Below are 26,712 nucleotides of genomic sequence, written 5' to 3' on the forward strand. Positions count from 1 at the left end.
TTCTTAAAGAGTTGTGTCCTTTTAACCAATAGACACTATTTTGAACATACATAATCCTTAAAAGGTTGTGTCCCTTCAACCAAATGGTACTAAACGGTTAGTAACCGTTTATTAATATTAATAATGATATTAATGGTAATATCAATAATATTAATAATATTAATTAATCAAATTTGTAAATACCCTTCAATCCCCCACTATTTACAAAATTTAAATGTCATACAAGTATATGCATAAAGAATGTGTCACTAAGATTAAACATTCTTTTAGTGTAAATTTTAAAGTTCTAACGAAATAATAGGTGTCTAATCGATTAAACCTATACTCCATATGCCAGTACCAAAAATCGCACACATTATTTATACCCTCCAAGTTTAAGAGTTTACAATTTTAAGCACTTATATGGCCTTGTGCTCATCCTGGTTTCATGAATATTTACGAGAATAAAACCTCTAAAATTCTCGATTAGAGTGGCACCACTCTTATATTCATATAGGTGGAATCTTTTGATAGATAATATTATCATTCCATTAAGATTTTAAACTCACCCTCCTAATTTATTGTAAATAGCATTAAATCCTATACCTTAGTGCTCTAATTGCTAAGTAACTTGTTATTACCCATTAAACCTTGAAACTAGTGGTCTACTAGAATAAGGTTGGATTCCCATCATTTAGCAATAATAGGTTTTAATCCCATTTTAGCAGTAGTCTCTTTGATTTTATCCCTTGACAAACCTTTAGTCAAAGAGTCTGCTAAATTTTCTTGAGATCTTACATAAGTGATGGTAATTACACCATCATCTATTAGTTGCCTCACAAACTCATGTCTCAAACTTATATGTTTAGACTTTCCATTATATACCTTATTATATGCTCGAGACATGGTTGATTCACTATCACAGAAGATTGAAATGGCTGCTGTCTGCTGTGGCCACAACTTTATATCATATAACAAATTTCTTAACCATTCCGCTTCTTTACCTGCGGCTGATAAAGTTACAAACTCAGCCTCCATAGTAGAATGTGTAATACATGTTTGTTTCTTTGAGGTCCAACTTATTGCTCCACCACCTATGGTGAAAATACATCCTGAAGTGAATTTGTTGTCACTAAGATTTGTAATCCAACTTGTGTCGGAATAACCTTCTAAAACTGCGGGATAATCACTATAATGTAATTCCAAGTTTATGGTTTTCATGAGATAACCAAGAACTCTTGTTATATCCAATGTTGATTGCTAGACTTTTCTGTAAATCTTGATAATTTGCACATAGCAAATGCTATATCAGGTCTAGTACAATGCATTGCATACATTAAACTTTCTATAGTGCTAGCATATTCTAATTGTGCTATAGGTCTTCCCATGTTTCCTTCTAATTTAAGATTAGGATCATACGGCGTATTGAATTTTTTAATTGTGAGATGATCAAACTTTTCCAATATCTTTTTGATATAATGAGATTGACTTAAAGTAAAGCCAACTTCATTCTTATGCACCTTTATGCCTAATATTGTATCAACTTCATTCAAATCCTTCATCTTGAATTTAGAAGTTAGATACTCCTTCGTTATATGAATTCCTTCTAAATTTGTTTCGATGATTAACATATCATCAACATATAAACAAATGATTACTCCATAATCTTTAGTAAATTTTGAGTAAATACATTTATCCGCACTATTATGTGAGAAGCCATTTGATAACACCACTGAATCAAACTTCTCATGCCATTGTTTAGGCGCTTGTTTTAGCCCATACAAAGACTTAATTAATTTGAAAACTTTCTTTTCATTTTCGGATAGCACATAGCTTTCCAGTTGCTCCATATATATTTCTTGTGAAATATTAGTATCATTTTGGAGATATTCTAAATTAGAAGTTGAATTTGATTCAATAACTACATTAGACACCAAGTCTAATATTTATATGCTTTAGAATTTTGAGCATATCCTATAAAAGTGCCTTTTTTTTTTTGCTCTTGCCCCAATTTGGTTCTCTTTTGATCAAGAACTCGATAAAAGGCTAAACACCCCCATATTTTAAGATAATTTAAATTAGGTTTCCTTCCTTTCCAAATTTTATAAGGAGAAACCTTTTTATGTCTTGATGGTATCCTATTATGGATATGACATGATGTCAATAATGCTTCACCTCACAAATTGTAAGGCAATTTTGCATTTCGTAACATTGAATTAACCATATCCACTAAGGTACGATTTTTTCTTTCCGCCAAACTATTTTGTTGGGGAGTATATGGAGCGGAAGATTCATGCACAATACCATGTAATTCACAAAAGTGATCAAATTCATTAGAAAAATATTCTCCACCTCTCTTCACCTTGTAATGATTTAAGGATCACCACTTATGGATCACGAAGTCTATTTAGAAGGATTTATAATTCATGAATTTGATCCATAATATCATTCATAATAAATTCAAAATATTTTATCATAATAAACTTATCTGTTCCTTGTTGTTTAGTATTGTACTTTTCTTCCAAAGATTTTCAAATATCCAATGGTGATTGAATTAACATATGACCTCAACATGCAAAAGTATCTTCATCACATTTCTTCTTCAATTGAACAATTTCTTCTTCCTCTTCCAGTGTGAAATTTTTCAGCAGCATTGGCAATTGGTGTAGTCTTTGGGTCAATCACGTATGCAAGATTGAGAACTGAAAGAAGAAACATCATTGTCCTTCCAACGATTGAAGTTCGTTCCATCTAAGCGATCTAACTTAACAAACTCTTGATTCATGACCTTGAACGTGGTGTTTTGATCTTGTGTCATCTTCAAGTAATATCTCTCTAAAATTGTTGGGTATATTAGTATGAGAAGATGACAAAATCTTATATTTGTATAGTGGTTTCAAGGCACAATTAGATCGTTTTCTTTAGAGAGATATTTGTCTCCACACTTAGTTGCTATATGGTTAATGACAATACTCTCCCAGGATACAATGAAACCTAAGAATTTCTTAATTAGCAATAGTAAGAAATTCTCAACTCTCTTGAATAAAGAAATTTTTTTAATGGTTGAGTAAATTGTACACTTAGTAATTGTATTATCTCTGAAATAGTGGACAAAGACTTATTTATACATATTGCACGTAGCAATTATGATTAGTTACGTATACAAATGATTGTATCTTTTCTATTGCCAATAAATACAATATTTTAAACATACATCATTCTTAAAAAATTGTGTCCTTTTAACCAATAAATACAATATTTTAAACATATATAATTTTTAAAAAATTATATTCATTCAACCAAATAAATAACCATTTATTAATATTAATAATAATATTAATAATAATATGAATAATATTAATTAATTAAATTTGTAAATACCTTCAATTTGTTGATTGAAAAGAGAGAGGAACAAACGCAGTTCTTCACTTCTTCCTATATGACATCACACAAATAATTGAATACAACTAAAGAGTTAATTTTTTTTTATCAATGTCAACTAACATTTTTGAATTATAAATTTTAAATTATAAATCCTCTATCCTAAACCTTATCAAAAGATAAGTTTTGAAGAATAAATTTATAATAAAATAATTAATATTAAATAATTAAAAATAGATTCTTTATACGTATGTCAAATAATTCTTCTAGTTACCAAACATAGTTACGATTCAAATGGATCCAAACTCCCCCATTATACTTTATCAGAATTTTTTAAATAAATAAAATAAATATAAAATTTACGCATATGTGTATCTCACCCTTAGTACGATCGAGGTAAGTAAGAATACATTATTAGTGTATCACGAATGCAGTTAGAAAAAGACATGTGCTCCTCATTGAATGTATTTCGTTGTCAGTAAAAACGAGACACGCTAATAAGTAATAACTATCTCATTCTCAACGAAATTGAGATACATTCATAGAGGGGCTTATATATATAATATCCCCTGCGAGGCTGCGACTGAGTTGCGCTTTCATTTCTTCAGTTCTCCCTTTTATTTCATGTCCTATGCATATCACGTTCCACAAATAACTACTTGTTTAAACATGTATCTCGTGCTTAGTATAAACGAAAATTTTTTCAAGTGTATCTCGTCCTCAGTAAACATATGATAGGAACAACAATTTTTTTAAAATGTATCACAATTGCAAACATTATATGTTAATAAAAAAAATGTCCTCTCTAATACTGAAAGAGGAATGTTAGGAAGCCAGCAATTTTAGTATTTTGTAACTATCAATTGGTCATCAATAGTGTTTTTAATAGGGTGAGATTACATCTAATGATGAGAGATCACTCACTTTTGTTTTGATGGTTAAGTGCTGGCCAGAAAACACAAAAGTTGCTGACCCCTAGACTTTTCCAAAACTGAAATATGTAACAAAGTAAAAAAAAAGTAAATTTTTATATGCATATCTATATGGATAAATTTTATATTTATTTTATTTATTTAAAAAAATCCTTCGTTGTTAGAAAAATCAATCCTGATGATGATCAAATCAAAGTTTTAGAACTCCAATTTTTTTTAATCAAAGTCATAAAAATTATAAGTGTTCGTTTGTGTTTGAGAAGAGATAATTTCTTCTCCTAGGTTCGTGCTTCTCTCTTTAAATACACTCGTCCGTTTAAGCAAATGTCGAGAGTTCGAATCCCACCTTGTGCATGCAGCAATTCATTGGCCAACGGCAGACCCTTAAATAGAGCTCCGATCTGTAACGAATTAATCATTGGCCTGTTAGGGATACCGTGGACAAAAAAAAAAAACTTAGTAATGTATTACAAAATTGAATTGAGAGAAAAGAAAAAACGTATGATAAATTTCGATTCCCAATTAAAAAAAAAAACATAATCATCCTAGCAATTAATGCTCAATTAAAAGAATAAAGAGCAACAAATGACACAACCATATAAAATTTTAATTAAATGTACCCGATTCCTACTTTTGGTTTTTCATCTATATTTTTGTTTGTTTGTATTGTTCTTAACTTGATGTGCAAAAGGGTAACATAACAATGATCATTGATTAACCATAAAAAGAATGTGGCCAACCATCCAAAGAAAATAACTTTTGTTTTTTTTTTTGTAAAAGAAAATAACACTATTTTACTTGAGTTTGCTTCCCCTTGCTGGCCATGCATATAAAGCAAGAACAAGACACTTTCATTTCAACAATAAAATAAAATAAAAATAAAATCAATAGCCAAAACATTTGCCAAACTATAATACAAACAATTTAAATTTTTTAACCACCCATAATTTTTTTGTCACCAATAAACAAAATTGCCACATAAATTTCATCTGTTTCAAGCAAAAATTATTCCAAAAAAAAAAATTGGGCAAAATAGCATTATTATTCATGTCTAGCTAAAGTAAAGCAGTCACAAAAACATTTACCATGCTATGTTGAAGGATTAAAGCAAAGCTGTAACAAAATCATTCTTCCGCACATTGTTAGTTTTAATTGAAGGGGGAATCAAATCTCGAGTGCAAGGAAATGCATCAGCAGTAACAAATAAGGAGGACGTTGGAGCAAAGATTAAGGGCTTTCACTCTTTAGGTCAAGAACCAAGGAACATAATAAATTAATAATATCACTTAAACATAAGTATATTTACTGTCCAAAAAGAAAAGAAAAACATAATTATATTTGGTCTAAATTGAACCATCCCATCCGGATTTTATTATCAGAACTCAGAAGAGTACATTTAGTTTACGTACTACATTTAGTCTGTTTAGGTACTCAGATATTTTATTTTCAGAACTTTTTTTTTTCAGAATTTTGTGAATAAAAACAATAAAAATATTTTTTTTATTTTCAGTCTTTTCTATTTTTAGAATTTTTTGAAAAAAAAGTAAAAACAATAAAATTCTGTTTTTCCTTTTTTTTTCACAAAATTCTAAAAATAAAAAATATTAAAAATAAAAATCGTATAAAAGGGATAAAATATGAAAAAGTGACAAAAAAAAAGCCCAAGCTGTGTAATGCTTTTCTGACCATGATCAGTATTTTTCCCTCATTCTTCAACCAAAACAGCATATCCTTCACCATCCTAATAACCTACCTCCATATCCCATAATCCCATATCAAGCTCTTATTTCACTAGATACTGCTGTGAATGAACCTCTTGTTGAGATGTGGCAATGACATCTCCTCAAGCAGGAGAAGAATTTGTTGTACAATAGGAAATTGTTTTGAAATTTCAAGTGGACAATTTCTGCAACAAATTTGAAGAAGATCCTGTATTTTCTGTTCTATTTTCGTTTTCTTATTGTATTATTGTTTTCATATTTTTCTTCACATATTTTGAAACTGAAAATACTAAAATAAAAACCAACAACTCTTTATCCTATCCCTACAGTCCTACACAAAGCAGAGACATCTTTGGTAAGGTCCTCTAGTGTGAAAGTTAAGCACAAATCATATCTCCCCTCATGAAGCTCCCTAACTTTCATTGCAAGGGGGTCCTTAAAATGTATCTATGGGACCAACCATTCCAGGATGTTGATATATCCGGCTATGTTTTGCACACTTAGTGAGGGTAAAGGAGAAAAGAATGGGGAAGTCAAGAATGAAGGGTAAAAGAAATCCAAAGCACTTCTTAATCAACAAAGAACTCTGGAAAAGAAAAATTAAAAGAACCGTTGAAACCAACTCATATTGATTCATATGAAAAACAAATCCAACAAATATTAAGAGGAGTGCAAGGCAGCTAGAGTAAGCAAAAACAACAACAGAATATGCCTCAGTTAATTAGGAAAGAGACACACCATGTTATGGAGTCAAAAATGTAGTCTGCTAACTATACCAGAAGCAGTGTCTGAGAAATAAGATATGTGAAGCACAATCAACAGAATACAACTGTAAGTCCCTTACACGATATTAACAGAAACGACATGCCTGAGATTAAGATCTGTGAGGCACAACCAACAGAATGCAACCTTAAGTCCCTAACATGGTATCATCAGATAGCACTTTCCAAAAAGAAAATCATCTGTTAACCGAAACTACATGCCTTAGATACTTCAATGGCAATTACCACACTCCCAATCAGATCATCTAACTACCAACCACCTCCTCTTAGTTCTCAGTTAGATGCCATCATCCCTTAAAGCCAAAGATCTCATTCATTAGGGAATAACCCAACTATAGTGAATATCACCAAATCCAGTGTATACCACACTTTTCAGAATGTTCAATTTTGTCAATGATACTGCACTCTGTGATTCAATGCAATCTCGTGACTAACTTAAAAATTTTCATGTGTCAGGGCCTAAATTAAACCATGCTTACGATCTCAATAACAAAAGAAGGAATTGAACCTTCGAGAATGATCATCACAGTTACCCCATCTCTGGTCCTACCTTATAAACAGAACAGAACTCCCCACTACCACTAGTAATTCAGCTAGGTTTACAACACCCCTTTCAGACAAAACCCCCCAAAATCTCACATATCCAAATCACTCAAAACCCTAGAGATTATATTTCTTTGTTAACAAGAAATTCAAACCTAAGATTCAACTAGATTTGCTTTGCAACATCGGCACCAAACAAGCAAAAAACTCACACATCCATCACCCAAAAATACCAAAAGGCCAATTTCTTTATCAATCACCAACATTAAATTAGAAAGGATAAAAAAAACCGAAACATTTTACAAACTATACATACACATCACATTAAACAAAGCAATCCACAACAAAAATAGAGAACAGAGAGAAAGCGCGTGAAAAACACAATCAGCGCGTGGCATCGTTCTTGTTACCAGCATCAACATCGCGAGCAGCGTTTCTATTATTGTCATAATCAACGACCTCATTATCGGCGAGTGAGCGCGAGTGCTGAACAATCGCGCGGCCAATGGAGTTGATCCAATCCTCCTTGTCCTTATCGGAATCGGCGAGGAAGAACATGGTGTTGTGCGGCGTGGAGAGCTCGAAAGCGGAGGGCCTGTGGAGAACGTCTTCGGCTCCCTTAACGGTGAGGCAGTTGGCAACGTTGACGACGCCACGTGGCACGGAGGAGCGTGAGGAAGCGGAGGAGGGATCCTTGAACCACAAGAGCTTGCCCTGTTTCAAGACGAACCAGCGGCGGCGCCAGGTTTTGATGTAGTCGCCTTGTTTTGTGAGCCAGCCGGAGCGTTCAGGGTTGGACCAGAACTCGATTCCGTTGTAGTCTTCGGGACGCGGGTCTTGACCCGTTGCTGATCGCCAAAGATCCTCCATTATCGAAGGTTCAAGGTTTTCTTCTCTCTCTTCTCTCTCGCTTGTCTCTCTCTCTTCAGTGGGATAAGCTCTCAGCTCTGTGAGTGGAATCGTAGTTGGGAGTTAGAACCAATAATTTCACTACGCCCGACCCGGATGTGTTCTATCAATTTTTCGATGTGATCTATCAATTGGGAAAATCTGATTTTTCCCAACCCGTGATTCTACACGAGTAAATTGAAATTATATTATTTGAATTATAATCTATTTACAATTTTTTTTAAATTTAAAAAAAAAAAGCTTTTTTATATAACCATAATTTAAAAACAACTTAGTTTTCATTTTTTGAAAGGTATTTTTATTTTTAATTAACTATTTGAAATAAATATTAATATTTTTTAAAATATATTTTTGATACACGAACATTTAAAATTAAGTTTAAATATAAGCAAATCAGTTAAAATACCCTCAAATTAGCAAATTATTTACAAATTTATACTAATATTTTTTAAATTTATTACTGATATAATAAAAATATTTTAAAATATAATAAAAATATCAATAATTAAATATATTTTTTCATAAAAGAAATTAGGTGACCAAATATTTTTAGTAACGATATTAAACCAAATCCTATCAGCTATACGCATTGAATATGTTGGGATTCTTCCTCTCATACATCTAGGATTGCACATACATAGGATAATATCTACATATTTACGGTAATTATTCACATCTGATTCGAATTTTACGGATATTATTTTCGTAAAGTTATCAGATCCGATTCGTACTATAATAAGATCGGATTACAAATTTAGCAGTGATATCTGCGGATCTGATCTGCAGATCCGCATATCCTCACGTCTCATATAAATAACATAGTTTATGATATTTTGTTTTTAATTTTTTATATTGTAATTCAACTTAGAATAATTAAACTTAAATATTGTGTTATTATTATTTTTTTGTTATTCAAAAGAACTTTTATTGATAATATTTTAAGAATAAATAAATTTAAACCGATAAAAAAAAGGATTTTTTGAACTTTTTTTTTATAAAAACTGTCCAACAAGATTTTAAAATAGTTTTTTTAGTTATGCAGATATACCCGATATTTAATCCGACCTGAAAAAATGTAGATATTATACCGGATCCAATAAATACAGTATAAATAAGATAGAATTATAATTTATATCCAATCCAATCCTTGTGCAACCATACACCCATTTCTTTAATGTATGGTTGTCATTCTTGTGAGCAAATATATTTATTGAACTACTTTTATTGTACTTGGTTAACAAATTTACTTGTTCATGTAGCTTCCTAGAAATAGTTTAGAAATATAATTTTTATTTTTGAATTTTTTAAATAAAAAATGTTTTCAAAATAAAAAAGAATCTAAAAATTTATGTCCGGTCCTATTTTATTATATCTTCTAAATAATTATTTAAATATTTCACAAAATTTTTAATTAAATACACAAATAATTTGTTAACTACAAAAATCATTTGCTATTTGTAAAAAGATATTATTTTTTATTATTTTTATTATATTTTAAAATATTTTTATCGTTAATAAATTTCAAAAATACTTTTATCAAAAGATTATACAATTGAAAATATTGTTTATACTTTTTAAAATTAATTTTAATACATTAATAATATAAAAATTTTATATAATTATTCAATTAGATTTATATATTTAAATAATTTTTTAATAATAAATTTAAAAATTAGTTATTTGGATAAAATTCTTTTTATAGTTACAAATTTACCATTCATAAAAATTAATTATTTTTAATAAGTTAAAAGGAAAACAAAACGCCAATAAGTTATAGCTCAAATGGTATAATCTCTTCATACTCTCTTATCCTTGGTAAAAAAAAAAAAAAAAAAAAAAACAAAAAACAAAAAACAAAAGGGGATCGAAAATACGGCGTTGCAAGCGCGATTGAGGTTGGGGGCGGGAGAGCGAAGAGGAAAATGATAGTGCGAAGGTTTTCCTGCTCAACGAAAAACACTACCCACTCTCAACTCAATCTCAGTTCCCCTTCTATCTATAATAACAATAGCTGAATCCCACAACTACCTCCGTTTCCCATACCCCCATTCTGCTGCAAATGCGAATCTCTTGTTCTGCAAATTTGGTGCTGTCATATACTTTCAAGCTCAGATTGGTTAATCTTTAGTTGATTGTCTGGCAGGGTAATGAAATTGGTGCTGATGAAAATCAAGGTGTATTGCGGAAACCTGAACTTGTGAAATCCCTTTGGAATCTGAAAAAGGTGGGGTTTATTTCAACTTTGTTTTGTCTTTGTGGCGAATTGTTTACTTTATACTTAGATTAAAGATAGATTTGTGATAGGACATAATTTTGTGGAAAATATGCTTGGTGTGTTGATCATTCGCGTTGTGTTGTTGAGAAATAGATGGTGAGCAATTGAGAGTGGTGAAGGAGGCATTGCACCTTGCAACTGCACCTTCCGCAGTTGTCTGTCGAGAAGAGGAGCAGGATATGGTTTTGGGGTTCTGCAATCCTGCGTTGAGCACGAGAAGGCTGGGAGCTTGTACATATTGTTGGGAATAATACACCATTCCCCCTTGAGAAAATACCTTTGATAGAGAAATAAAATAGACACAATCACAACACAAGAATTTAACGTGGAAACTCCAATTATCGGAGAAAAAACCACGGCCGTTGTCAAATGACAACCAGAGAATATCACTATGTGAAAATTGTTACAACACATAGACTTCTTTCTCTCACCGGCACCCCAGTACACCCACACTCTCTCAAAGCAAATATCTAACTACACCTCACAACACTCTCCAATAAAGAGTACAGAGGAAAAGAAAAATCAGATACAAGCTTAAAGTGTTTCTGACTAATGCAAAAACAAATGAAAAACTTAGCCTCATATTTATAGTTTAGGCCACCCACTCCATTTGCTATCCTAAACAATGTGGGACTAATTCAACCAAATCCTAACAATCTCCACCTTGATTGAAATAGTCACACATCTTCAGCTTCCATTGTCAACACCGACAATTCTTTGCTGCCATTGTCTATACCGACAATCATAGTTCAGAAAACTATCATACTCCACCATGAAAGTATACTCACTTGGAATTAGACCACTCCAAGCATTTCACCTTGGTACAGATCGAAACCTTGCTGAAAATTCATGGTGCAACTTCCAAATTGGCTTTTCCTGGAAGTTCTTCAGCCATCAACCTAACTCCGCCACACACCTTGCATCTCAACGCCAACCAATGCCCGTGTGCAATTGTGGACTTCTTGTCTTCTAGAGAACATCATCTTCTCTCATAGAGAGAGCAACCAGAGATATTCTCCTTCAACGCCTTGTGCAAACCTGATTGTATCAACACATCCTTGACTTGTATTTGCCACAAGCCAAAATTGATTCTTCCATTAAATTTCTCTATTTCAAGCTTCACAACACTTGAATATCCTGACATTGTTGCAACCGTATACTGGAATAGTATAACTCAACCGTGCACTAGGAAGGGTCCACAGGAAAGAGAGGTGGGTCACAATGGACACACTTAAATACCAGGTCTTTCCTTAGCCAGAACCTTTCCAAACTGCACTCTCACAGTGTCACACTGCCTTCCAGCAACAACAACAGCAACCAAAGATCAACCTCAAGCCACAGGACAAAATTCTTTTCTGATGTGGAAGGTCAGACTAGGCTGCAACCACAGAGCATACTAAGAATAAATCCCACCAAACCGAAGCTCTGATACCACTTGTTAGGAATAATACACCATTCCCCCTTGAGAAAATACCTTTGACAGAGAAATAAAATAGACACAATCACAACACAAGAATTTAACGTGGAAACTTCAATTACCGGAGAAAAAACCACGGCCGTTGTCAAATGACAACCAGAGAATATCACTATGTGAAAATTGTTACAACACATAGACTTCTTTCTCTCACCGGCACCTCAGTACACCCACACTCTCTCAAAGCAAATATCTAACTACACCTCACAACACTTTCTAATAAAGAGTACAGAGGAAAAGAAAAATCAGATACAAGCTTAAAGTGTTTCTGACTGATGCAAAAACAAATGAAAAACTTAGCCTCATATTTATAGCTTAGGCCACCCACTCCATTTGCTATCCTAAGCAATGTGGGACTAATTCAATCAAATCCTAACACATATGCGGGTGCCCAGGAACTGGAAAATCGTTGTCCATGGAGAAAGTGAAAGAGGCTTTACTCAATTGGGCAAAAGAGGTAAGCTACACTTATACTGTGTTTGCTGCAATATTATTGGTTTTAGGATTGTGAATATTTCCTTCTGATGTATGTGTTATATATCTCTTGAAATGATTTTTGGTTGGTGGTGTGTGTTCTTCTTGCATAGTTTGCGATATTTTGGTGGAAATTCATGGAAGAATTACTATGATTGATGCAGTAAGAAGTGGTATCCTTTGACGTAATGAATGATAATTTTCTTTTTTTAGTTTTCTTACCCCTTAATGGTTTGGTCCCATTGATACATTGTTAATATGTTCCTCGTGGACTAGAAGAATACCATATGCACTAGTTTCCCATTGTAATTGTATGCATTTGATGCTCAATTTTGGGTTAATATGTTCCTCATGGACTAGAAGAATACCATATGCACTAGTATCCCATTGTAATTGTATGCATTTGATGCTCAATTTGGGGTTATCTGAGCAATCACACTATACATACTCTATAACTTGAAATGCTCTATCTAGATTATAATATGGTTTTTTGTTCCTTTCACTAACCACTTCTTGTCTGCTTTGCAGGAAGGTTTTCCACTGCCAGATGTTTTGTCAGTAAATTGTACATCCCTTGCCAATACATCTGATATTTTCACCAAGGTAGGAGGAAACCAAAGCATATATTATTGTAGTCTTGTTTGCTTGTTTGACTGACTGAATGACTGGTTCTAATAGATACTTTGTAACGACTCAATTTTCAATACGTCATGATCATACTGAAAAGCAAACGTTACTAATTTGCTTTCCTAAAAATTAACTAAATATTTATTATTAAGCTTGTAATCGTATTAGCGCGAGATCGTACCGCAAGATCGATTTTTCAAAAAAAAAACTAATAATTAAATAAGTACGATAAAATAACACAAACATTAGAGATAGAAATAATATACATCATACATACTACTTACATATATATATATACTGTCATACAGGTCATAAGTTAGCGTACAACCCTTCACATCTTGTTATTATATACATAATCAACACTAGCCTAGTCAATTATGTACATCCTACTTCAGTGAGTCTAATTAAAAGTGAGAGACTAAACACAAAAGCTAGGCTAATACAAAAAATTCCCAAAAGCCACATCCTCAGCTCCCAAGCGTCAACTTTCGTCATCAGAGGAAATCTCAATCACTTCTAAATACTCCTCAGGATCCTCTTCCTCATTATCAGAAATCTCAATAATCTCAGGAGGGGTCTTGGCACTCGTACTGTTGCTCTGGCCCACATTTGTCGGTCCACTAATGGAGGAGTTTGTACCAGAGCCTATATCTGAGTGGGATATTCCTGTAGAGCAGATCTCAGTGTCTTCGTCTGATCCCTCATCTGAGGAGCTGCACACCACCTCCATTAGTGGACCGACGAGTGTGGGGCAGAGCAGCAGCACGAGTGCCATGACTCCTCTTGAGATTATTGATAATGAGGACGAGGATCCTGAGGAGATGTGATTGAGATTTCCTCCGACGACGACAGTTGATGCTTGGGAGCTGAGAATGTGGCCTTTGGGAGTTTTTTGTGTTAGTCTAGCTTTTGTGTTTAATCTCTCACTTTTGATTAGACTTATTGAGAGAGTAGGATGTATATAGTTGACTAGGCTAGTTTTTGGGCGCCAGCTTAGGGGCTTCCTATATGGACCAGGGCCCGTAGTGTTGATTATGTATATAGTAACAAGATGTGAAGGGTTGTACGCTAACTTATGACCTGTATGACAGTATATATATGTGTGTAAGTAGTATGTATGATGTATATTATCTCTATCTCTGATATTTGTGTTATTTTATCGTACTTATTTAATTATTGGTTTTTTCGAAAAATCGATCTCGCGCTAATATGATTACAGGCTTAATAATAAATATTTAATTAATTTTTAGGAAAACAAGTTAGTAACGCTTGATTTTCAGTATGATCATGACATACTGAAAATTGGGTCGTTACATACTTGGGTTGAGCCAATCACGGGGAAAAAGGGTTTTGGCAACACCCTTGCAACAACTTCATAACATGTATTCACAGAAATCTTCTACCAGGAATATGATGTAAGACACATGCTTGTTTGTTAAATATATACACCCAGGTGTTTTTTTTTTTTGTAGCGTTAGATGGCTCACATATATCATTTGTAGTGCTGCTTGTTTTTGAATATTTTGGATGTTATCAAAGTTTGACATGTGTATGGATTTGTGTTAATAGGTTGATAGTTGCTGATGAGTTAGATTACCTAATAACCAGAGACCGGGCTGTGCTCCATGACCTTTTCATGCTTACCCCCTTCCCATTTGCCAGATGTATATTAATAGGTAAAATTGCTTACAAGATGTAAAATTGTTTGACTCTATTTTTGGTCATATCTTGTAATTTAAAGGCTTCAGCTTATTCTGAATCATGCTTTTGTTTGTTCAGGGGTAGCAAATGCCATTGACCTAGCTGATCGATTTCTTCCAATGCTTACATCTCTTAATTGTGAGTAAATCAAGTCAATAAGTTTCTACGATGAGCTTTTGTTTCATTTTAAACTATTTGGTGATTGTATCTCAATGGCATTAACAATGAAGTTTAACCTTTTGTGTAACATTGTTTGACTGTAATTTTCTTTTGTCTTTTACTTTTTTAATTTCTTCCTTTCTTCATGTTCCAGGCAAGCCTACTGTTGTAACTTTTTGTTCCTACTCTAAAGATCAAATCCTTAGGATTCTTGAAGAAAGGCTAAATGTAAGTTCATTGCTATTAAATTTAAGGTTGTTCTCATGTCCACCTCAAATCATTTATAATAGAAACATACAACATATTTGCTTTATCATAGATACTATGATTTGAATATGCATCTTTATGGCAGCTGAAGGAAAAATAAACCAAAAGTTAAATTTCCCCTTGTTGATTTTTCCCCTTTTACTAATAGCTATTTTTCACCATCAGGAACTTCCTTACACTGTCTTTCAACGTCAAGCACTAGAACTATGTGCTAGGGTAAGTCCATTTGTCAATGTCTCCGCAAGTTTACATTTGCTGTTGTCCTGTAATGCCTTTATCTAGGATACTAGATCACATAAAAACTGAATATAAATCTCTTGCCAAGGAAGAATTCTTAAACTTTTAAAGCAAATACCATCTTGTTAATTGATTTTAGAAATTTCACCAGATTTTACATTGGCCACTTCATCTAGAGGCTAGAGATAATCAGATCGTTTAGTTCAACTATTATCTTACTATATTTAAAAATGTAAAATGTATTCAATGTATCACCTGAGAGAAGTGTTCAATATACCATGGATAGTACATAAGTATGAACCGTTACTTGTGTGAAAGTAGTACTCAAATGTATTGTTATAATTGCAAAGTTAATGCAAGGCTTACTGCCTTGTTATTCTTTTCTCATTCATGGTCTAAAATATAATTTTGGAGGTTGTAGTTGATTTCAATTCTGAATTAGTTCACAGATTTAGTTCTGATGAATACACGAATGATATAGTGATGTACCGTTCTTGTTCACTGCCTTTTACAGAAAGTTGCTGCAGCTTCTGGGGATATGCGGAAAGCTCTTTGCATTTTTAGGTTAGTCACTTTATCACAATACTAAATATAATATAAGTTGTTTCAACTTTCAAATCTGTTTTTTTGTATAGATGAAAATATTATCAAACTTGAACAACTTTACATCTTTTGTTGCATATCCCTGTTAGCCAAGCAGCCTTCACATAATTCCCTTTTCTCAATTTCTGAAGTAAAAATATCTGATTTTGAATTTTGGCATTCTTATCTGCTTAGTCATTTAGATTGTTCATTTTATTAAAAATTTAAAACTTGAAATGGAGCTTTTCAGGCCCTTTTTTTAATGTTTTCATTGTTCTTAAAGACTTCAACTTAAAGCTTACATTTAGAAATTGCCATTGGAACATGAGGCATCTTTGATGATGCGGAGGTGATTTGTTACGTAAAGGATTACCTTGACAATTTAGGTTGTGAAAATTCAAGCAAAATCATTTTTACTGTTTATTTTCTTTCAGGAGTGCGATAGAGATGCTAGAAGCAGAAGTTAGAGAATCTGTATTCAATTGGAAGAGAAATCATCCTCTAAACAAAATATGGCTACAGTTTCTGATCCCATGAAGAAACAAGAATTTGATATTGTAAGTGATAGAAAAAATTGGTTTCAATTTACAGTTATGACAATTGAGGATTATAAAATAGGTTTATACTAAAGACAATGTGAAAGCACTTTAGGGAAGTAATAGATGGAATGAGTGCAAGTTTCGTATATCATCAATCTTTATAATACAATGTATTAATTTGATTATATTAGGACTTAAATGATGTGCAAAATTGCTATACATTAGATTTATTTATAAGGAATTTTATTTAATTTAATTTTATTCAATCTTACTAGAATTGTTAATACAAAGGCCTAAGATCCATTGATCATATGGCTCGTGCTTTGTCAAACACATATAGATCACCAGTGGTGGATTCTATACAATCTTTGCCACATCATCAACAGGTAGCCTTAACCTGAATATGCTCGTGAATTGTTGAGTTAACAGTTAACACAATTACTGAAATGGAACACCTCTTGTTAAGTATATAAGCTAGGCTAAGTGATCTCTACTTTCAATGTAACTATTTTTTAAGAGTACTATCAAGTGAGCGGGGAAAATGAAAGAAATGTTTATTTGGACACTTAATTATAATGGATTCACAAAATTCTGTAATATAGTCTCTACTATAAAGTTAATTGCGGTGTAAACTAGAATTGGACAGGGATTTACAGAAAATTCGCATTGACTACATTTGAGCTGTCATAGAAAGTTGAAAGTCATTGAAGGGTGGGTAAAGAAACACGCCTGTAGCAATTTCATATATTAAGAGGGTAGGTGGTCGTTGAAGATTTATTTAACAAGGATCATTAGGTATTGAACATGTAATCAAGTTTTTTGTTCTTTTTTTACAGAGTAGTAACCAATCCTAATTGCACAAGCATTCTTTTAATACCAAATAAGCTACTGTTTATAACCTTTGACCCCTGAATTTGTACCTTTTGCAGATTATACTTTGCTCATCCATGAAACATTTCTGTGGATCTAAGAAAGATACAATCCTTGGAGAGGTGCTCTTTACAGCTTTTGAATTTGCAAAAATTAAATGATTCCTCTTTTTTTTTTAAATATATATTGATTCTTAAGGTTCTAATAATCTTGCAGCTATATAAATCTTACTCTGAGTTATGCAAATCATCACTGATTCTCCCAGCAGGAATCTTGGAATTCTCAAACATGTGCAGAGTGCTTAATGACCAGGTATCTGAAACAAAGCAGTACAGAAGTTGATTATGGATTTCTAGATGTAGCTTTCTGCCGTTGATTATGAATATTCCGATGAAGCAAAGTGGCAATAAGTAAAATGATGAAACATATTATTACTGCAGGGCCTCATTAAACTAGTTGATTATGGATTTCTAGATGTAGCTTGCTGCCGTTGAGTATGAATATTCCAATGAAGCAAAGTGGCAATAAGTAAAATGATGAAACATATTATAACTGCAGGGGCTCATTAAACTAGGACCATCACGAGAGGATAAATTGAAAAGGGTAACACTAAAAGTTGACAAGGCCGATATTACTTTTGCATTGCAGGTAGTGGTTTTGGCCTTTAGGACCTTGTATAATTTGTTTACATTTTCTTTCTGAATTTGCAGTAACATTTCTGTGTTATTTAAATTTCATGACACAGGGAATCCGATTTTTTAGAAATTTCTTCAATGATCCACTCATGATTGGTGATTTTGGTTTAGCTTGATGTGAGACAGTAGATTAATTAGTTTTATGTTCTCCACTCCATAGATAAAGGTTGGAAGCCCTTATTTTTACATGCCTTTAATTTTTCTTAAATGCAACTCATGCCCGTACTTTTTGGTTCCTTGTTCTCTTGCAGGTTATTTCATTATATATGAAATTGCTTGGGAATTGGGAAGAATTTTCAGCTGACAAGCAACAGCTGTGATAAGATATTCAGATTATTTGTTTTCCTAGAGAGCAATGCAAGCAAAGAAAGAAAACATGATTTTATCTCTGGTTTTATTCTAAATTTTGGAAGCTTAGTTACGACAGTAAACTTATTCTTTTCTCATCAACAATAAAAGCTAAATCGCCTTGCTTGTTTTTTTTTTTTTTTTTTGGGGGGGGGGGGGGGTACATAGGTCAGAATTTATCACCTCATTAAATGATTCTTTTCTCAAGTTGAAATTTGTCAATGAAGGTTTTGTAATATCTGTGATTGTTATCCTGAGATATTCGAAAAGGTAATTACCATTGTCTATGTTTTGCATTCTCTTGTAAGCCTTCACAATTTAAATCACAAGTACCTAATTCAATTCATCTGACAAAAAATTAGGCTCATTTTTTATTATCAAATCATGAGTTCATTCCATAGTTGTCAAAATCATATCGATTCGTCCAGTCAAACTGAAAAACTGGCGAATTTGTCACAACGTTGGTTCGGGTGAGCTATTTGACCGCACATGAAAATGAACCGGTGAGACTCAGTTCGAACTGGCTGGTCTTAACCAAAAAAGGTGAATCGACGAGTTTTAAAAAACCCGAATCGATCGATTCAGAGCTCATTTTTTTGCCCCCTAACATAAAACATCGTTTCTCTCTTAAAAAAAGGAAACTCTAAAACGGCTAACGAAGCCCCGATCCCACCTGAGAGTTTAAGACCTAGTCCTCTCAATCTCACACAGCGACTTAGAGAGGCTCACACCACCGGCCGATTGCTGCAATGTTGTCGGGTACTGTCTCGTCCCGTCGGCCCCTGTACATCTCCTTCATTGACTCGTCGCCTGCTGTGCGTCTCTTCGTCGCCATGCTTGGTTTCCGATCTCCCTCTTCTCTACCCACTGCTGAGTGCAAATTGCATCAGGTATGTTTAATTTTTTTTTGTAAGTTATTCAGTATTTTAGTTAGTGAGTTATAAGTATGGTAGTTATTGAGTTATAAGTATGGTTCTGAAGACCGGATATGACCGGCTGGTCGGGCCAGTTTGACCGTGAACCAATGGCATTATCGGCTCGATCCTCTAAAAAAACCGCCAATGAGAAACTGTGCAAAAACCGTTGAATTGGTCGGTTCTCGGTCGGTGAACTGAACCGGAACCTGGCCGGTTTATCTAAAATGATGCCGTTTTGACTTTTGATATTTAATTTAAAAAAGGAAAAGGGTTCTGCCGTTCTGAAAGACTGAAACCCAGTCTCTCCCCTCTCCCTCACGCAGCTCTTCCAAGTTCCAAAGGTCTTCGATCGCACAACCCTTCCTTGATAACCTTAGCCTCATCGCGCCGCCCTCCTGTCTCACCGTGGTCGTTCGCTAATCCTCTTGGTTCGTCGTTCTCGAAGACCCTCCCTTAGTTCGCCAACGCGAGCATCTCCAGGTCCTGCTCCGCAGTTCTTGCCCGTCGTCCATCCGTCGTGTGCGTCGTCAGTGTTCGTCGCCAGCTCGCCGTCGTCCGTCACCAGCTCGCCAGTGTTTGTCGCCAGCTTCCCGTCGTCCGTCGCTCTCCCTCAAGCCTCTGCTCACTGTTACTGTCTTAATGCTTGATGATAATTTGATAACTCTGTTACTGATTCACTGCTCAATCTTGATTTTTTTTTCCTTTGTTGTTAAATTTTATTGATGATCAATTTTGTGCTCGTTCAGACATTCTGTGCTTTTTTCTGTTCTTAATCATTGTGCTAAGTTTGTTAAAATTGGGAAACTTTGTTAATTTTTGTACTTGACTTGTTAAAAACTTAAAATTATGTTAAAAACTTTATTAATCTTTGTTAAATCTTGTCAATTTTTGTTAAAGTTGTTCATTGTTGTGCTAACGTAAATTGGTCAGTTTTGAAGTTAATTCAATAAAGAAAAGCATAAATTGAATTAGTTAGTTAATTCAATGAATTTTTCTTTCAGTTATGGATGATAGGGTCAACCAAAAAATATTCATTTGTGTATCTTTTGATTCTTCTGTGTAACATGGTGGAAATAAAGGTGAAGATGATCTTAATGCAGTGAATCTGCAGTAAATTTTTGCGAATTTTGATGATTGATGAGAAATTTTTATGTTGACATTTTATATTTGGATATTCCCTTATGTTATTTGATTTTTGAGTTTGTATTTTAAATTTTTAATAGCATCATAAGACTTTAGTTGTTATAATACTTTAAATTTAAATGATATTTTAAAGTTTATACTAGATTATAATTATGTTTTAGTGTATTTATTTATATTTTATTTATAAAATTTTATTATAAAATGGTTATTTCGGTAGAACTTTAGTTATAAGTTGATTAACTGAGTAATTGGTTATAAGTTGATTAACTGAGTAATTGATTAATGATGTTGATTAACTAAATCGGTTGATTCTTGATTGTTGTTGATTATATTTGATTGATTATAACTTGTTGATTCTTAGGTAGATTATTCAATTTTTTGTTTTAGAGTGTAATATATTGTTCTATATTATTGCTGTTGTATATATATTGTTTTAGGATGGCTTTATCAAATACACCATCAGAATTTGAGACTTAATTTTTTTTAAATGCTAATAAAAATGTATATTTTAAATTTTAATTTTAAATTTTTTATTATTTTATATTTTTTATTTATGTGGAACTGGATTAACTAATTAAATCAATGACTCACTGGTCAGTAATTCAATGACCCAATAGCTTGATTGGTTCTATCACCTCTTCGGCTCTAACAACTATGGTTCATTCAGTTAACTCTCACTAGGATGTTTGTGCTGTGTTGTGTCATCTCAAAACCCATTTCCAATAAGAAGTAAAAATATACTGCCATAGCCCATAGGCCTATACTCCTATATCTACTGTATAAATCTCCTATATCGAGAAATTTGCTGCACAACAAGATAAAAACTGAAATCAAACTTCAAAAATTAATGTCAAGAATATTAATTTGCAGGCACACATAAATTTCGTAAAACTGACGCAGTTTTTTTCTCTGCTCCATCTTCGCTCTCACACAGTCACACTCCTCTTCCTTTCACTGCCGGCCCCGGAGTCACAACCACCACCACGGCACGCAGTCCAATTAAGAAATGCCCCCGCCAGCATCACCACCCCCCAAAGCAAACAAGCCATACTTCTTCTACGGCCACCGCACGCCCTCCCAGAACCGCCCAACCGTCCGCGGCGGTCTCTTCTCGAACCGCCAAACCCTCAAACCCCAGAAACCCCCCTCGAAACCCTCCATTCCCTTCGACATTCACAAGTGGGACCCTCATTTCCTCCCCCAAAACCCCTCACCACCTCCTTCCCCGTCTCCTTCATTCTCATTCTCCTCCTCCCCTCGCCTCTCTCCCATCGCCCGATTCATCATCGACGCATTCCGCAAGAACCGCCACACCTGGGGCCCCTCCGTGGTTTCCGAGCTCAACAAACTCCGTAGGGTCCCACCCACCCTCGTTGCTGAGGTTCTCAAGCTCCAAACAAACCCTACCCTCGCCTCCAAATTCTTCCATTGGGCTGGTAAGCAGAAAGGCTTCCACCATAATTTTGCATCCTATAATGCTTTTGCTTATTGCTTGAACCGTAGCAATCGGTTCCGGGCAGCTGACCAGCTGCCCGAACTTATGGACTCGCAGGGGAAACCCCCCAGTGAGAAGCAGTTTGAGATTTTGATTAGAATGCATTCTGATGCCAATAGGGGACTTAGGGTTTACTATGTGTATGAGAAGATGAAGAAGTTTGGCGTTAAGCCTAGGGTATTTTTGTATAATAGGGTTATGGATGCGTTGGTAAAGACGGATCATTTGGATCTTGCGCTCTCGGTTTATGACGATTTTAGGGAGGATGGATTGGTGGAAGAGGCTGTTACTTTCATGATTTTGATTAAGGGGCTGTGTAAGGCCGGGCGAATCGACGAAATGCTGGAGGTTTTGGAGAGAATGAGAGTGAATTTGTGCAAGCCGGACGTGTTTGCTTATACCGCTTTGGTTCGGATGCTGGTTCCGGAGGGAAATTTGGATGGTTGTTTGAGGGTTTGGGAAGAAATGAAGAAGGATAAGGTTCAGGCTGATGTGATGGCTTATGCTACTATAATTATAGGGTTGTCGAAAGGAGGGAGGGTTGAAGAGGGTTATGAGTTCTTCAAGGAGATGAAGAGTAAGGGTCATTTGATAGATAGAGCTATATATGGGTCACTTATAGAGTCGTTTGTGGCGGAAAAGAAGATTGGTGTGGCTTTCGATTTGTTGAAGGATTTGGTTAACTCAGGATATAGGGCGGATTTAGAAATTTATAATTCCCTTATTGAAGGCTTGTGCAATGTGAATAAGATTGAGAAGGCTTACAAGCTTTTCCAAGTTACTATTAAGGAGGGCCTTGAGCCAAATTTTTTATCAGTGAAACCATTGTTGCTGTGTTATGCTAAAGCAAAAAAAATGGAAGAACTCTTCAAGCTTCTCAAGCAGATGGAGAAGTTAGGTTTTCCAGTTATTGATGATCTTGCCAAATTCTTATCCCTTCTGGTGAAGGAGGGACCATTAGTAGCATTAGAGGCTTTTACACACTTGAAGGCAAAAGGTTATATTAGTGTCGAAATGTACAATATTCTTATGGATTCTCTACACAAGGTTGGTGAGATAAAGAAGGCTCTATTACTCTTTGACGAAATGAATGCCTCAAACTTGAAACCTGACTCATTTACATACAGTATAACAATTCTATGCCATGTTGATCTTGGTAAAATTCAGGAGGCATGTGAGTATCACAATAAGATCATTGAGATGTCTTGTATTCCTTCTGTTGCTGCTTACAGTTTCCTTGCCAAGGGGCTTTGTAAAATTGGCGAGATTGATGCAGGTATGATGCTTGTCCGTGATTGCCTTGCCAACATAGACAGTGGTCCTATGGAATTCAAATATAGTCTTACCATCATTCACTCATGTAAGTCAAATGATGCCGAGAAAGTGATTGAAGTATTGAATGAGATGATGCAACAGGGTTGCCCTCTGGACATTGTGGCATGTGCTGCAGTTATATCTGGCATGTCTAAGCACGGAACAATTGAAGAGGCCAGGAAGGTTTTTTCAAACTTGAGGGATCGCAGATTGTTAACCGAAGCTGACACCATTGTGTATGACGAATTACTAATCAATCACACAAAGCAAAGGACCGCAGACTTGGTGCTATCAGGAATTAAGCTCTTCGGTTTAGAATCTAAACTAAAATCAAAGGGTTTTAAGTTTTTGCCAAGTTGAAAACTGTTGTGCAGATCAATTGATGTATTTCTTCTCTCAACATGTTGAATATGCATAGTGATGCAGAAAAGCAGTAGGGAATGAAGAGTTCCAATGGTGTGGTTGGCTGCTTCTCAAACATCTTATTTCTTGTGGTTCATATGTGTGGTGGTAGCTTTAAATGATTTTTCAAAGCATCAGACTTGGGTTGCTGGACATAACTCATAATCCATAGTTCTGTCGAGGTAATCTGTTGCTTCTTTGACAAAATAATGTCACCTCGGTGCATTCGATATTAATCCATAGCATAAGCTCATCGTTGCTTCATGATTTTTTTTACATAAATGTATTGTTTGATGAGTAGAATTAAGAGTATTACATAGATACAAGTGTTAATACGAAATCCTTTTACTCACACTTGATCCTTCTCCTTATCTTATCCTCTCACTCCTCTCATTAGGTCTTGTAACCCATTGAAAAAACTTTGTTGTAACTTCTCAATTTCATTTCTCAGGTCCAGTGATGATTCCGACAAGATGCATTTTGTTGGAACATTATATACAGGAAGATGCTTTCCTAAGGAGCCGAAGTGGAACTAATTTAATATTTAATAGGACAGACGAAGATTTGTGAAGCACAATTCACCATTGCTGTTGATATCTCAAGAGCAAAAGTATGTATTAAAACAATTCACAATTATTATTAGATTAGCATGCACATTTTGTAGGGACTTGTTTTCTGTTCCGAGTTCTTTTCTTTGCTTATATAACAGTTTCACTTCATGCCAAATATCATTTCAAAGCATTTAGAGATTAGCGACGAATTAGTCCCAAGCTTCCAGCTATAGAGATTTGTTATTCATGCTCTACTTATAATTTCTGTTTTAGTTTCCCCCTATTGAATATTTGAGTTGTTTATCATCTTCAGCCAAATATCTTTACTATGATAATAGTTGGATACCCTGCTCTTTTTTGTGCAACACTGTAACTTCGAAATAACCAATCAAGTTTTCCATTTTTCCCGGTAACAAGAAGGGTCAGCTACATTTACGCTTTGATAACACAGTGTCCATGTAAACATGATTTTAGTAATACTACCGGGAAGGTGGATCAGATGAAGGGATAAACCGGTTGCTAGGAATATGAGGAGACAAGGATAACTTTGAAGAACTTATCAAAAGAGAATGGTGTTGTTTGATCATGTAGCCTACCTCTATTGATAAGGCTTTGTTGTATCTATGTTGATACACATACATTTGAGATGCTTTTACACTACTGTAGTTTTTTACCACAAATCTAATGGCTTGTGTTCTTGTGCATATGCAGGTGGTTCATCATATATGGTGATATACCTTGATAAAGCATGTTAAAATTATTTGGGGAGAATTTTCAGTCAACTAGCTAAAGCCATGGTAAGATACTTAAGATTACTTTTTCCCTGATGTGCAAGGCACCTTGTAGGAAAAAAGCATTAATTTGTCATGGTCTCTAGTTTTATAACTAAGCTTAGGGTTTAGTTACAACTTTCAACAACCATAAAGTGATTCTTGTCTCCTCAACAATAACAGCCAGACAATATCATAATATTAATTAAGCGATTCTCTTCTCGAGGAGAAATTAGCAATTCATTAGTGTTAGAAAATTGCTTTATGACAAGACATTTGCATGTGATGTGACATGCTTGTTAGTAATTCTCATGCATGTCCATGCTATGTTTTTTTTTTTTTTTTTTTTTGGGACGGGGCATGTCCATGCTATGTTATCCAGCGATTATTTTTCCGTAGATAATTTTTTTTCTTTTTTGGGCCAGAAGTTTGAAGTTTCTTAAAATAGTTTTAATCCACAATGTGACAAACTCGTCAAGCCAACCCGTTAATCTGTTTAAATAGGTGGGTTTTTATCTCTAAAATTATATCCATTTAAATTTTGGGTTAAACGGGTCAACTTGTGGACTAAACAGCCCACTCGTTTAATTTTTTTTTGTATTTTTTACAAAAAATTAGTATTTTTAGCCAACATTCTCTCTTATCCAACCTAAAAATTTGATTCATTAACTAAAATGACTTTTTTTAATATTTTTATGTAAGTGATATTTTTTGTTAAAATATTTTTTTTAAAAAAGATAAAAGAAATGCGCAATCCCGTTTAACTATGGGCCTGGTTATAAACAGTCTATGCTAAAAAATTATGGTCCATAAATAAAATGGATTTAAATAGGTCAGCTTGTTTAACTCGCAGGTTTAGGCAAGTTGGGCTAATTCATTTGACTTTCCTAATGGAAACTTAGTCTTGGGTGCGTATGAGTGTTGTAATGTATGATATCTAAGGTTAGAACTTAGAAGCCGTCCAATCAATCCTCCTGAAAAAAAAAACCCAAAGATAATGAGATACTACCCTCGTAAAAGCAATAACTATGTGAAACATACATACATATGTATAGTTAAAAGTTGTCCTATAGAAAGTTTTGAATGTTTTTTTCACTACATTTAATTCATAGAAAATTAAAAAGTCTATATTTAACTTGTATTTTTTATGTATATTTTTTAATTATAGTATTATTAAAAAATATTAGGAGATCAATACTTTAGTGAAAAAAAATTGGAGAGTTTGAGGATACTTATTAAAGTGATCACATGAAGTAATCTCAATTAAAATCTACTAAAAAATATTTTTGTTTTCAAAATAATGAGCATGAATGTTCTGATAATATTCTCAGTCGTGACTCGTGACTAGTCTAGTATTCAGATATTATAGATAAAATTGAGTTAAAAGTCGCCATTTTCCATGTGTTTAACGACTTTTAAAGTGATAATAGTACGATAAGTTTTATTATCTTGTCTCTTATTTTATTTGTGATGAATTAATCAAGATAATATTTTTTATTTACAAAAACTGAAAAGGACAAACAATGCTATATCATGTTTTTTGGATTCTAATTTTTATTTAGCAATATCTGAAAAAAAAGGACTAAATGACAACCAAAGATAACCTAATTATTATCCTCCCCCAA

At 33.9% G+C, this 26,712-nt stretch overlaps 3 protein-coding genes across 5 annotated transcripts; 2 read left to right on the forward strand and 1 right to left on the reverse strand.

Moving 5' to 3' along the window:
• Nucleotides 1-7,582: 7,582 nt before the first annotated feature.
• PH1 (pleckstrin homolog 1) lies at nt 7,583-8,404 on the reverse strand. The gene has a single exon (XM_016309781.3). The coding sequence runs from the start codon at nt 8,206-8,208 to the stop codon at nt 7,723-7,725; it is 486 nt and encodes a 161-aa protein (XP_016165267.1). The 5' UTR covers nt 8,209-8,404; the 3' UTR covers nt 7,583-7,722.
• A 1,902-nt stretch (nt 8,405-10,306) lies between these two features.
• On the forward strand, nt 10,307-18,537 carry LOC107644876 (DNA replication factor CDC6B). The gene is given in 21 exon segments (XM_088502445.1): nt 10,307-10,333; nt 10,391-10,496; nt 10,616-10,714; nt 10,717-10,757; nt 12,376-12,453; nt 12,999-13,073; nt 13,775-13,920; nt 14,426-14,512; nt 14,667-14,773; nt 14,877-14,936; nt 15,112-15,185; nt 15,390-15,440; nt 15,976-16,025; nt 16,478-16,518; nt 16,521-16,604; nt 16,874-16,968; nt 17,512-17,574; nt 17,669-17,764; nt 18,011-18,100; nt 18,198-18,313; nt 18,399-18,537. Coding segments are annotated over 20 exon segments (1,536 nt in total). The 3' UTR covers nt 18,264-18,313; nt 18,399-18,537.
• Nucleotides 18,538-19,688: 1,151 nt separating this feature from the next.
• Nucleotides 19,689-25,344, forward strand: EMB3131 (Pentatricopeptide repeat (PPR-like) superfamily protein). 3 transcript variants are annotated; one of them, XM_088500914.1, is made up of 4 exons: nt 19,689-20,007; nt 21,426-23,948; nt 24,218-24,376; nt 25,029-25,344. In XM_088500914.1, exon 2 carries the CDS (start codon nt 21,562-21,564, stop codon nt 23,722-23,724), a length of 2,163 nt encoding a protein of 720 aa, XP_088357040.1. In that variant the 5' UTR covers nt 19,689-20,007; nt 21,426-21,561; the 3' UTR covers nt 23,725-23,948; nt 24,218-24,376; nt 25,029-25,344. The 3 variants fall into 3 exon arrangements, with proteins under 3 accessions (XP_088357040.1, XP_088357041.1, XP_088357042.1); XM_088500915.1 differs by having other exon boundaries at nt 21,490-23,948; XM_088500916.1 differs by lacking the exon at nt 19,689-20,007 and having other exon boundaries at nt 21,029-23,224; nt 23,327-23,948.
• Nucleotides 25,345-26,712: the final 1,368 nt, after the last annotated feature.

Source organism: Arachis ipaensis, chromosome B1 (genome assembly GCF_059453495.1).
Source record: "Arachis ipaensis isolate K30076 ecotype BB chromosome B1, ASM5945349v1, whole genome shotgun sequence".
Lineage (NCBI taxonomy): Eukaryota > Viridiplantae > Streptophyta > Magnoliopsida > Fabales > Fabaceae > Arachis > Arachis ipaensis.

Bases quoted from the DNA above. Each gene is read 5' to 3' on its own strand.
- EMB3131 (XM_088500914.1), top strand. From the start codon at position 21,562: ATGCCCCCGCCAGCATCACCACCCCCCAAAGCAAACAAGCCATACTTC.
- PH1 (XM_016309781.3), bottom strand. From the start codon at position 8,208: ATGGAGGATCTTTGGCGATCAGCAACGGGTCAAGACCCGCGTCCCGAA.